The 14,539-nt window shown below is 27.2% G+C and overlaps 2 protein-coding genes across 4 annotated transcripts in view; one reads left to right on the top strand and one right to left on the bottom strand.

Moving 5' to 3' along the window:
- Nucleotides 1–4,835, bottom strand: part of LOC112679475 (zinc finger BED domain-containing protein 4-like) — a 7,492-nt gene extending 2,657 nt beyond the window's left edge. The window contains exon 1 of the mRNA XM_025549292.1: nt 4,757–4,835. Coding sequence (XP_025405077.1) covers nt 4,757–4,835 — 79 coding nt within the window. The remainder of the gene's footprint in view (nt 1–4,756) is intronic.
- Nucleotides 4,836–5,617: 782 nt separating this feature from the next.
- The window catches only part of LOC112679459, a 13,955-nt gene continuing 5,033 nt past the window's right edge, over nt 5,618–14,539 (top strand). For 2 of the 3 annotated variants that reach the window (XM_025549253.1, XM_025549252.1), the window contains exons 1-6: nt 5,618–5,707; nt 6,311–6,794; nt 10,561–10,620; nt 13,049–13,141; nt 13,198–13,317; nt 13,386–13,591. In XM_025549253.1, the coding sequence (XP_025405038.1) occupies nt 10,593–10,620; nt 13,049–13,141; nt 13,198–13,317; nt 13,386–13,558 (414 nt within the window). In that variant the 5' untranslated portion in view covers nt 5,618–5,707; nt 6,311–6,794; nt 10,561–10,592 and the 3' untranslated portion in view covers nt 13,559–13,591. The remainder of the gene's footprint in view (nt 5,708–6,310; nt 6,795–10,560; nt 10,621–13,048; nt 13,142–13,197; nt 13,318–13,385; nt 13,592–14,539) is intronic. The other variant, XM_025549254.1, reaches the window with a different exon arrangement.

The raw sequence follows: 14,539 nt of genomic DNA, 5'->3' as shown, positions 1-14,539 counted from the left end.
AATCAAATCGTTTTTAAATCGAATTGATTCGAATGGTTTCGATTAATTATATTGATTGTGTATGATAAAAGTAATAAAATTGAGATGAGAAAATGTTTAATTTGTATGATTTTATTCGAATAATTATTTCATTCGATTATTTCATTATTTTATAATTCGAAAGATTTTTAAAATAATCGAATTGATTCGATTATTCAAATAATCGAATGATTCGATTATATCATTCGATTATTCCCATCACTAGTATCTGTACTGTACTGGATGCACGTTGGTAAACATGTCGTACATTCAGAACAACTTCCCTCCACCAGCCACTCGCCGCAGTAGGTCATTCCCACATTTCCGTACGAAACGCTTCACGTTTCGAAACAAAGAAACAAAATACTCCACCTGGAACAGCGCTGTATAACTGTGAACGAACGTTTGGGGAACCGATGAAAAACCGCTCTGCGCGTAACGGACGCTAAACGGTCCGCCGAGTGTAGGGATACGAAATATGATTCAGTTAAATGAATCGATTCTCCTGATTCGTTTCAATTCACTGAATCGATCCAGCGAATCACTTCGAATCATTTAAATGTAATTTTAACTGAAATTATTATTATACTGATAATAATGCCTACCGATTTAGATTGTTTGTGCAAAGCAGTTATCAAATGTTTAACGATTAAATGTATAAATGTATAAATATTATATACTTATAAATGTAGGCTCAGTGGCGTATATAGGCAAAGACCTCCGAGGTATATACAAATTGTGGGTGTGTTGAGTGGGGGAACAGAAAATACATATTACATCATAACTAAAATAAAAACTGAACTTTTTAAATTTTTTTATAATATTTTTGTTGCAAATATGTTTTGACCGCATTTTTTATTTTTATTTTGTATTCAATAAAAATATTGTTATTGTTATTACTATCACTATGTATGTACACTGATTTAAAGGGTTATAACTAGGGCAGAGAACTTGTAGCTCTAAAAAATCAAAAAATATGCAAGCACTTATGCATTTATGAACCCTATAATATGCTCTCAAAATTTGCACTTAAAAATTCTTTTCAGTGATTTAATTTCAAAGTATTAATACAATAAATAGCATTTAAAATAAGTTAAAATAATTATATAATTATTATAATTAATAATTATTTAAAATAATTATTAACTAATTAATATTAATATATTTTATGACTAGAGCTCGGATGTTTATGACTTGGCAAATATAAGCGACAGGATTTTCACATAAATTGATAACACTGGATACTTGATAACCACGGACTACGATAAAATAAAGTCGAATTGAATCACAGCCTAGAATGAATCGTTTAACTTTCGGTTCTGTAAAATAATCAGCGTTACCAATGAATCAACTCAATCGGTTCGTCTGAGTTGAATCATTCATGAATTACTGAATTTAAAAAAACCAAATACCAAGGAGGTGATCCATCTATTCTCGCCTTATAACCAAGGCCGGATCTAGGGGGGGGATGAACCGGGACTCTTGTCCCGGAAGTTTTGGTCGGGGAACGTCAAATTACAAAATAAGTTGTGTATATATATTAATAGTTTTTATTCATTTTATAATAAAAGTATTATACAAATTACAATTTCTATCTCCATTTGACTTTATGGTTATAACAACAATGGAAAAAACTCAAAAACCCAATAGATGTTATTTGTCTACTAAATATATTTTCTGCGACTCATTGTAGTATATTTTATTGCTAATAGCATTGATTATAGAAATCTATTCTATAATCAATGCTAATAGGATATCTACAAACTATAAATTACAATAATCAGATAACACATGATGTTAAAACCCGATTAACAATACTGATAAACTAATTTTTCTTCGACATATAACAACTATCAAATTCAATTATTTCAATCGAAAATCAAATTGCTAAAATTTAGATTATGATGATATAATTAACGAATTTGCTGCCAGAAAAGCAAGAAAAATCAAAATTTAATGATAATTTGTTTGATTATTGTATGATTATTGTCATGTATTAGTTTGTAATAATTTGTATTTAAAGTTTTTTATTTAATACATATTTTTTCTAATCTAGCAAATAGATATATTTTTTCTTTTATTCTATTCGATTTTTTTCTTTAGAGTTTTACTGGTACATAAGTATAATTTTGAGCATAACAAAGGGGCGGGTGTTAATTTTATACTTTGCCCCGGGTAAAAATATACTAGATCCGGCACTGCTTATAACTAACACTGCTGGCAAGGCAGGTAGGTGACCATACCCACTTAGGGCCTCCAGAAATGTTATGGTTTGAGCCCAAGCTATATTTGTTATTTTTAATGCCATACCTTAATCGTTATCGATAGCCAAGAACAAAGAAAACAATACAATTTACAAAAATAAAACAACTGAGAGAGTCCGACTAGAACTATAAAAATGTGGCTATAAAAACTATTATTAGATTCATTTTTGGAATTATGAAACAATATAAGTCATGGCATCGTGAAATTTTATTCTTATTTATATTTCATGTATACGTTTTAAGGTGGGTCAGGCGCGTTATTTGGGGGGGGGGGTGACTATGGAAAATACCCCACTTTAAGAAATTTTAAAAAGTCGGCAATTCTTTGTCCGATGATCAAATGCTAAAATCAGTAAAGAGTACATTTTTATTTACTATTCTGTAATCAGAAATCAGATAATATTCTCTTTTAAATACACGTTCACGTTCACGGTTGTGAAACACTGGCTCCTCCCCGGTTTATGATAATCTTTATGACGCGAACCTTATAAACTTTATTTTTGGTATATTTTATATTTCTTCATAAGTGATCTTTATAAAACAATTTTCGTGATATCGATACCATAAAAATTGAGCTCATAATCTATAAAAAAAAAAAAAAACTGTTAAAATCGTTACTACTAACCTCAAACTACGATACATTATATTTGAGATACAATTTTATGTTTTATAAATAAGTTCTGTAAAGTATTAAATACACAAATGATAAAATTATCAGTATTTATTTAATTAGATATATATTATTATTCCATTAAACCTATTAATAGATAACTTACAGCCTATAGGATAAGTAAATAAATTAATGTTTTACTATCTTTAATATTATTATTTAATCGGGTAAATTAAAACGTTTCATGTTCTTTGTTTATCATCATGATATCATTATTCATTACTAATCCTTACATGTTTTGTTCCGAAAAAATATATTATTGATAGTCTATAGTCCATAAATATTAAATATTTAAATAAATAGGTAATTATAATTTTTTAAATATTATGAATTCGGCAAATTTAAACACTTCCTAACCCTTTCAAAAGTTGAAATGACGCCCCTGAGGCGGGTACACATGATTGCGCCGAACCTATAATGCAACGTTTCACGCGCTGCGTGGAGTCATTTTTAATTCACTACAAACACGCGCTGCGCCAATGATCCATTACCATAACGCGTAATTTACAGCGAACATTTTCATACATAGCAGGAGGCGCTTACACAAAAAAATATTTTAGGAGGGGTTTTAGATTGTACATTTTCATAATTATATAATCTATATACCATTTTTACTAGGTATATAAAAACATATTTAATAATTTTACCTGTTTTTCGGGAGAGGTTTAAGCCCTTATCCCCCCCCACACCAATGGGTATGAGCCTGCATAGCAACGTGCGCCTTTCAACGATGATAAAAACAATATTTAAAATAATTAAATAGTGTCGTCACAGAATGGGAACAAAAAAGGCCTGTTCTTTTATACATATAAGGATTATTTAATTTATTATATTTATTAATAATATTAAAACTATTATTGTTTTAATAATGTACTATTTTTGCAGTGATGTAGCTACTTTGAAATATCATAATTAAGGGAGGAGATATATGTTGGATAAAAAACTGAATACATATAAAACTAAATAAGTTATTTATAAACAGCTCTGGTTAAAACTTGTTACTTTTAATACATATTATATTTGTTTGAATAAAACATATTCTATATGTATATATGGTATAATAATAAATTATTGATCATGTCTAGAAATGTCATGTAAAATTAGTTAATTTTTTATAAATGATAAAGGTGTACTACTTTATAGGTAGTATTTGAAATTTAAATAAACCGAATATTATACCAACATTTTATTGGTCGTTTTTTTTTCGAAAACATATACATTAAGAAAACGAGTGCACATTATAAACGTATAATGCTTTCTACAGTGCTTGACGTGAAACATCTAAATCCGAAGAAAGTAAAAAACAATTGTCGAATACACCGTGCAGTTTCTGGCATTGAAAGTTTATAAATTTATTTTAGATCCCAGGTGAACGTAAGGACTAACGAATCGACTAGTCATTTATTTTTTCGACAATTCGGCACTTTTGCAAGAAGTAAATCTGCAAATCTGTACAAGTTCGCTCACTAACGTAGAACAGGAAACTTACAGACAAACCCTTTGGTACAGAAATTGTGTGGCAAGAAATATACAATAGATTTACAAGCGTTCAATGGAAATGTTAACTTGTATTACGATCGACGGATTGGGCGACCCCTCCGATCAAAAAGCGTTCGCATGAAATGACGGCGCATAAAGCGTCAATCGTTACCGAAAATAAAAAGTCCGGGCGGATCGCGTGTGCGCGGCGGAGAGAATTCGTGTGCGCAGCGGATTCCCGGGTTAGTTGACCTGTGCTGGAGCTTCTGCAAAGCCAGCGCGTGCGCATTACGAGGGCCCCCCTGCCGCTGCCGCTGCAACATACGCTCGCTACTCCTGATCTCCTGGTACCGAATTTTCTCTCGGGCCCGTTTTTCGCCACTCCGGCACGTGTGTGACCTCATTTCTCCTTTCGTCGGCCACACTCGCCACTCCGTCAATAGCCGAGTATGGAACGCTTAAAAGAAACACCATAAAAAAAAAAAAAAACTATTATTATATTTATATATATATAACTATTATATATTATGATTGAGTCAATTCGATTATTCGAATAAATTAATCAATTAATACATTCATACGATAAAAATTAGTAGTAAAAAGCCACAGATTATATAAAATAACACAAAAATACATATCCTGAACTTTATACGCTACAATTAAAATATTTATGTGTTCTCGTGACTTTTGTTCCATCAGAACATGGGCGCAACTAGAGCCCAAATATAGGGGTGCTAAAATTGCTGATAATAAAATAAAATGGTATTTAACTGTAATTACTAGAGCCTGGATATCAATGCAAAGTGCATATTTTTTTGGTTGATCATATACAATGCTCTTTAAAAACATAATTCGTTTCATACATAACTACACTAAACTACAAATTTTATTTTGAATTTTTTTATTTTTTTGTATATTTCGACGTTTTTTCATTTTTAGAGTATTTTTAGTATTATTAGGTCATTTTGTTGGTTTTTAATACATAATTGTTCGACAAACTAAACACATTTAGCCTATTCAAAATAAAATCAAAAGACAAATATTTTCTTGATATTTTAGTAGGTTTATCGGGTTTTTCCATACACTTTTTTTCGATTCAGTTTTTATCTTATCTTAATTTATTATAGACTATGGAACGTCACCAGTATTTCGTAAAATAACAATTTACCAGTCAGTTCGTATTGCATCGCAGACGTTGTTCGTATTACGTGTTTGTGATTTTAATATAGTGTGTTAAATAATGCCTAAAACAAAAAAAAATTACGTCATTTTTAAGGTAATTTTTGTGTTAAAATGCATTTTTTTGCTATTTTTTAGAGTATATTTGTATGGCTTTAAGTGCATTTAAATCCGGGCCCGAGTAATTACTAATGATTATATAGATCTGAAAATAAAATAAGAGTGCTACATTTGAACTCAGGGATGCTAAAAAACCCTAATTGTCCCCCTAGTTGTGCCTATATGCATCAGAACGCGTGTTATTAAAAACGAGACAAATGAAGACCGTTGGAACAGACTTCATCCAAATATCATTATATTATATTTTTAAATAGTAATTTAAATTTAACTTTATAAACTAACACTTTTTTCGCAATGCAAGACGCAGTTTTCAGATTATCATTAATATTTTATATTTTATAATTGATTACCTAATTATGATAAATATTTGTTCTATTTTATATTTTTTATTTTCTACATGAAATAGTTAATTCGCCAATTATGTATTCGAAAGATTATAAAAAAGTGGTTGTAATTACTTCAACTGAGTTACCTAATTGTATTGTTATTCGTTTATACTACATACTGTACCAATGACTATAAAGTAATCAATACTGTACAGGTAATGAGATAATAAAACCAATCGATTATTTTGTTTCAGACTACTAATAACAAGATTATTCCCATCACTAGATGACAGCACGCGTGTGCGTCGAACGCCTCAAAACGATTCTATAGAACGAAATCTGTCCAAGCGATCCGGCGTTGATCATAATAATATACCCAACACATTATACCAGTGTTACCGTGTTTTTGCCGCCGAAACGTTGGCTACGTTATCAATAACAATCGTAAACGGTCATGCTAACAAGGAGCTTGTATTTAGATGATGGTGCGCATGGTTAACCATTGTTATTGATCTCCGAACAGATAAACGTTGTTTATACCTCGTGCATTCCGCGCGCTTGGTCCGTTTCGTTTCTACCATTGTATTTTGCTGTCGGAGACTCCATGTGGCGTTCTGTCTAAAAATCAACGCTTGAATATTTTCTCGGCTATTAAACTTGCACACGCTATTAGATTTACTCAAGTATTTAAAGCCTAGAACAAACGATTTGATTGAATATACTCCGGTTCACTTGAATGTAAGTACACCTTTTGTATGATGTCTTGACTTTTTGTGCATTACTTTTAACGTTTATGCTAAATCGTGTTGAAACAATATTGCTTTGTATTAATTATTCAAAGCAGCTTAAGAGGGTCCAGTGAATATTTTAGCGTTTTGCCAGTTTTGTGTTTAAAATCCTTTGTCCGCCACATAAGTATAGTCTGGTAATAAATGTACTTGGCCTTTCTTCCTTGGTTTTTTAACTTAATTGGTCGCACTTTTATTGAATGATTGTCATATGGCAAAATTCAATTTTCTGAACTTATATCGCTACTCTGTATTAAGTTATTTCAGCTTCTAACTCGATCCAATACACTTTTTCATGTTCCACATTCTCTTCTTTTCAACAAATGATCTACCATGAATTGTCAACAATCAGGTGTAGTTTTGTTACTTTTTTGCAGTCTGTCTATATTCACTTCTCCGAATGTATATAGTCGTTAGGAGATATTATATTATTTTATTGATGTGCGTCGTCGTGTTATATTATTATATTGTATTTTAAATGTTGTTTTCATGGATATCCTCTTAGATTTCTAGTTTCAATTTTCAAAAATATTGGTAATGAAATAATCTTATATATTAAAAAAATCTAAGAAAACTAAAGTCCGTCCGGTCGTTCTATCCTGCCAATTTCCTTCATTTTTTTAAATGAAAGGACAGATATGTTATCAGTCATTGAGATTTACTCAATTTCCACCAACGCGATTCTTCCCTGTATATTTCTTATAGGACACATTTATTCAAGCAACATTCAAATTCTTATAGCTCCTCTTTTAATTAATGGATCTTGATCGTTTTACTTTCAAAATATTCAGTAGATCAAGCTCTTTCTTTTGAGCTATTGACTGCTTAAATTCGTTAAGTTTGAGGAATGTTATGCATGAGCAATCAACTTTACATTCATTTTTTCAAGATTTTCCTTCACTCAAACCTCTATAACTAGAGTTCTAATTAACATAGGCTGTTGACACAAGTCTAAGAACACTAAGTGGATCAGGTTCTTTCTTTTGCGCTATTAATTGCTTAAATTCGTTAAATTTGAAGAAAGTTATGTGTGTACATTCAACTTTACTTTCAATTTTTCCCAAATACTGCATTCTCATTGGCTCTTACCCAGTGATAACAACTCACAATACTAATATTATTACATATATTAGCTAATATTGTCTGGAAGGAAGAACTGTAGAAAATTTACATGTAATAATTACACCCTCTCATATATAGTCTATCCTAATGCTGCGGAACATATATTTTAATTAACACTCTCTGTCATTTCAATATGTCTTTCAATTTTCTATATTATACACATTTATTGATTAGTTAAAATGTGTTTATGTATTGATTCGATTGCACCTATACTTTTTATTATATAAATAAATTATCTATTGCGAATTTTTGCAATGGGTATACTAGTTATATCTTAAAATGTATCTTATTAATTTTCTTTTTTTTGATTCAATAACTTTCATTAGATGTCGTGTATCTTTTAAAAATTATACAATGTAAGAAAAATAAATATATATTTTCATCATTGAATTATTAAAATGTTTGTTGAAATCTAAACAAGATCTATCAAAAACAACTTTGGAAGTTCTCTAAATATTTAGTCTAAATTTCAACGGATGGTAATTATATAAAATTTTATTGACAATCATTTGAATAGTTTATTTATAAGTTTTAGTAATATTTAGGATTATGAATGAAAACATTTACATTTATGAATTTTGAATATAATTTAAATAAATTTTCATTTAGAAATATATCAAGTAGTTAATTAAACTATTAGATTTTCTATTTTTAAAATATGCAAAAAATGTGCTTTTTGTTGTTTAAGACTATTAGTTTAGTAATATTTTTATAATAATGCATGTTATACATGTTTATGGCTTAAAAGTACCAATAAACCTACTGGTTCCTTAAGTAACATTTGATATTTTTAAAAAATAAAAGTATATCAACATTCAGTAAGAAAATACTTTATATGACCTTTTAGAAGCATCTATGTTTAAGACTGTATACGCCAATATTTGCTTTAGATTCTGTCGATAACATTTTAACTTACAACATTGAGAAAATTAATAATATAAAATTATAATTAATTAATTAATATTTAACTAGATGAGCCCTTTATATACAGTATATATTTATTTATTTAATATTTATAACCAGGGCTCATAACTTATAGCTCTAAAAAAAAGTAGTTATAAGCTCTATAATATGCTCCTAAAAATATTCATATAAGCACTTAAGTATGCATTAAAAATATAAAAATATGCAAAAATAAATATAACGTGAAAATAAAAATTTTTATTTATTATCAGAGATGTGAGATTGAAAAGTTTCAGAAATTTTCAAGTGAAACTTTTCATGAAATTTGAAAAGTTTCAAGGCTATTGAAATGAAAAGTATTGTAACTTTTCAATATCAAAAATTAAATTTCATAATCGTACGCATACGCATACACCAATAGATAAGTAATAGAACAATAGTTTAAATATCTATGATTGTAATTGTAGTAGGTATATGGTGCCACTGGTATCTGCTATTAATTTTTATCAAGTTAATTTTCTATAGCTAAATTATTATTTGCTAGTTGCTAGATAGTACAATAAATATATTATCTAATAATAAATAATAATTAGTTTTTAAAGTTTATATTATACTTCAATATAATTATTATTAGTAGGTATTCAATGATTACCATTAAATGCCATTAAAATGGCCAGCATCTAATAATTGCATTATATAAATCACTTTTAAATAATTTGATAATATTATTTAGATGTGTAAAAAAACTATCGAATCGTGTACAAAACAAATTAAAGGTACATAAAAGTGTTAAATCAAAAGTTTCAATTGTTTTGAAAAGTTTCATGAAAACATGAAATTTTATATCTCTGTTTATTATTAAAAAAAAACATGTATAAAAAAATAATTTTCACTTATTATTAAAAAAGTATCATGTATAAAAAAAAAATTAAATTCTGATCGCATCGCTATATGATACAAATAAATATATAATTTAAACCAAAAGAAGAAGAATTAGTTAATTAACATGAATTAATTATAAATATAAAAATTAATACTACCATAATTACTTATAATTATTAAGAAAAAATGTTGTAAATGCTACAGAACTAAAAAAGATTTTAAAAAGCAAAAGAGCAAATAATAATTTTCTAAATATGCAAGAATTGGTCTATAAAATTTTGTTGTAATGTGCGAACAAAGGCAAATTTAAAAAAAAAAAAGTCTGCAAAATAGTTCTTATACCTTGAAATATGCATAAATATCAACATAAAATTTCGTAATTAACTTCTTAGTTATCGAAAACAAATGTATAGCTCACATAGGTATTTTTAGGACTTTTCAAAAAAAATATGTAAATACTTTAAATCATGAGCTCTGTTTATAACAATCAAAAAAGGAAGTGAGAACAGAAAGAAAACAAAAATCAAAAGAAAAAAATGTTGCTTGAAATTAGAATAAAAAATTATTATTTTAAGTTAAAAATGATGTATAGAAATCAAAACATAATATTTAAATTATATTAATACTATATTTATATTTTATAAATATAAAAATGTTGATTGTTAACATTAATATATGATAAATTATATCATGCTATAATGTGTAAGGTATGTAAATAATATGTATGAAATGTATACTATTATATTCTCGGCTAATTTTTTTATTCATCTTATAAAAGTATAATTCTAAAATGAATAATTACATTTTAGTTGCTAGTGGAAGTAATACTTGAAGTATTTTAATGTCCAAACGAAAATACACGAAGAAAAGTAAGAATCTATTTATACATTTTTAATTAATTTAGTTTTGCTACATCATTTTTGAAGTTCCTTTGATACTTGAGTTTATTTTTTATTACTAATAATTATGTCAAATTAAATATGTACATCATTCTCTTTTTTTTTAAGTTAAATAACAAGGTGATCGATTTTCACTGTAATAAGGAACTTCTGTTAATAAATAAATAATAATACACAGTTCGTAATCATAGGTGCTTATTTATGGGGACAAGACGGGGCCTGTTCCCCTGGAAAATAATATGAACTTATTAATTTCTTTAAAATATTATTATTAGTATTTAGTATAGGAAATAAATATAAAATGCACAACTATTATTGTATTGACGATTATCATATAACGATAAATATTGAACAAAGATAATTTCTAGGAAATTCCTTACCCGAAGTAATATATGGATATTTTATCAAATATCATATGCTCTGTCTTCTATTGAAAATGTAACTATAGTTTACAAATTGATAGTAGATTTCAAATCATATCATTTCCAGGATTTATTGACTATATTTAAAAATAATAGAGTGCAACCAAAGTTATTTTTTATGATATTTATTATAATTCCTTAAATGTAATAAAACAAATTATCGCAGGTAATAAAATTCCTTCTATTACAGCAAAATAAAAAAAATCAACCAAATTATGAAACAGATTCTGCTGAATGCTATTGCAGGACTTTTTTTCTTTTCATCCCAATGAGTTTACTGCAATCTATTAATATTAAAAAATACACAATCGATGATTTCAAAGAAATAATATTACTTATAAGTGCATACTTCCAATTGAAAATATTATAAAGCAGGGATGGGCAACTCAAAGTTACTAGAAAGTCAATTTTTAGAACAATTAAATCTAGCGAGCCAGACAATAGAAAACCAAAAAAAGAAAAAGAAAAAAGTTCATTCAAAATATGAATTGTAATTAGCATTTATATACACGGAAATAATACATTTAACACACACGACAGCCCACCCCTGTTATAGAAGAATCTGCTATTCCGTATTAAAAATTAACATATTATGTTATAAGGGTTCGGAAGTTGATGCATTTTGCATTTTTTTTTTTTTTTTAGAACATTTTAGACTGCTCTCCTGACCACTAATGTCTTTCATTAGCATGTGAATCTGAGTAGCTAATTTTTATTTTGCATTTTTTTGGTGTTTATTACTTTTTAAGTTATTTTTTGACATTTTTAGTCATTTTAATTGATTTCACACTAGTTCACTTGTCGACCATTACGCCGATAACTTAAGACTTGTCCGATTTTATCTTGCCGATTAAATTTGAAATTTTCGTATTGTAGTTAATAATGTTATACCTACATTTTATTATTTTTTTCTTATATTTGATTAGTATCCGATTTTATCTCGTCGATTGCAGTCATCGTGTCGGTGTCATTTTATAGTGAATATTACCATAGATTAAATATATTACTATATTTAATCTATGATATTACCTATTATATCTTAATTTTATTATTTTTTTCGTAATATTTTTGAAAGACGAAAATTAAAACATCGGTTAGTGCGCTTGTCTGTGCTTCCCAATCATTTCAGTGAATGCGGAAAGAAATTTTTCTAAATATAAATATTTATAAACAGATAATCATCATTCATTTATTTTTGATAACATCAAATACGCTCTAATTGTAAAATGCAATTATTCTGACTTTTGAGTAATTTGTAAGCTTTGGACAATTTATTAAACAAATATTTGTAATTTTTTAATTTCATATTTTAAGGACATTTGTTGTCATTTTTATGTCATATTTTGAGTAATTTGTAAGTTTTGATAAATTATATAGAATGTTACAGTAAAATAAAGTAAAATATAAAAAAAAAATGTATTTTTATTAATTTAAAAAAATATTTGTAATTTTTTAGGTCATTTTTTAAGGACATTTTTTGTCATATTTGCATCTTTTTCTAGATAATTTTTATTGTTTTTAAGGTCATCAACTTCCTATACTCCAGTTATTTATTAGTCTCTATAGATATATCAGTAATGTACATATGTGTGCTGCAGCGGAAATAACTGAATTGTATTCAATATTATTTTCTTCTTTGTTTTACGCTAACACTGAGCATAGTTTAGTTTAAATTACCGTACTCTCATAAGGGCAAGTATAATATTTATCAGTGTCCATTCTGATTCAATCTATTCTGTGGTAAGACTACTCAACAGTGTGACCAATGTTCCTTGTATATAATCATGATTTTATTTGTGGTAATAAATTCTAGTAACAATTAAATTAATTAACAATATTTGTAGAAGGAAAATAAGAATTATAAATAGTATATATTTAAGGTATAAAATAGTAAATATTTTGTAACACTTAATCATATCTCTATAAATATTAAAAAAAACCGTTATTAATTTGTTTTTATTTGCAATATTTATTAGAATCTTCTGGTAAAGAATCTGGAACTTCAAAAATTGTTACCTCTTCAATAACAACAATGACATTGAAAAAGATAGCTAAAAAGACTTCAAAGGGTTAGTATCTTTACATTTATCATTTGTTTTTATAAGCAATATATATTTATTTTTAGGTTCATCTGATGCTACTCGACGACCAGCCAAAAAGAAAAACACAGGTAATTCACCTTCAGGATGTTTACTTTTTAATAATGTTTCAGATGTTAATCCAAGACCAATCATCTTAACCGAAGGTTTGAAATTAATTATGAAATTAAAGATAACATTTTGCATGCTCATTAGTTAATTGTTTTTATTCTAGAATTTAAACTTCGTACATTACATGACATAGCAGCACTAAGGAGTGGTGTTCATAATATGGCCTATAATATTGAAAATATAGAGTATATATTGAGATATATACAAGGTAAAATAGACGCATTGAGCCGAGAGCTTTTACGATATGAGCAATCAGGTTCATTTGAAAACCTCTAATGTCAACATATACTCAAGATCATAGATCATTTAGTATGTATACTTCATAGTATTTTAAATTAATTATTTAATGTATAATTGTACTTAAACCTGATACATTTGAAAAGTAGTAGAATTGTTGTTTATATAATTTGTAAAATTGTTTGGTAAACAAAAAATTAAATCTACTTTACATATATATATATATATATATATATATATTTGTAAAATAGATTTAAAATCTTTTAAAATAAGTATACTAGATTATTGGATCATGTGTATACAGTAGTGATCTTCAACCATTTCAAACTGCGACCCACTTGTCTTACCAAACATTTTACGTGACCCATGTCAACTTCGTTAGCCATGAAAACCAAATAAAAAAGATTGTAGAAGTTCTTTTATAACTGAATAAATTAATATATATATATATATATATATATATTTCTCGGTATCTAGATGATATTTAATTTTTATTATAAGTAATATTATAAAAAAATGCATGTGATGATACATTTATCATATAATGATGTATGATTTGATTGTTCATTTTTTTTTCATTTGATAATAAAGCTTAAACAACAAATATTATTAGCTATTAGATGTTACATATTAAATGTGTTAGGTGTTAGATATAAAATTAGAATATTACATATGACATATTGTATAGATGAAGTTAGGTGTAAAATTAAGATTTACTAATAATATTCGTGATACTAAAGAATATGATAATTTTCAGAGTTTTACTTTCGCAAAGTACTTTTACTATGTTCAGATCGGTGCGTATTGAGGTATATTGTGTACACTCTTCCACTATGTGTTTGACAGTTAATGATTAGTGGCATGTATCTCATATTAGTTGAGGCTTTTTTCTAATTATGTATGAGTGAATAAAAAAAAAGGGTTCATTCTAATCTTTTATAAATATAAAATAGTATAAAATAGTATGGTTTTGGGCTTGTACAAAAATTGTTTTATCCGATATCATATGAAATACATGAT

Source organism: Sipha flava, unplaced genomic scaffold, assembly GCF_003268045.1.
Source record: "Sipha flava isolate LNK unplaced genomic scaffold, YSA_version1 162_pilon_pilon, whole genome shotgun sequence".
Taxonomy (NCBI): Eukaryota; Metazoa; Arthropoda; class Insecta; order Hemiptera; family Aphididae; genus Sipha; species Sipha flava.
This window is presented reverse-complemented; position numbering and strand designations above follow the sequence as displayed.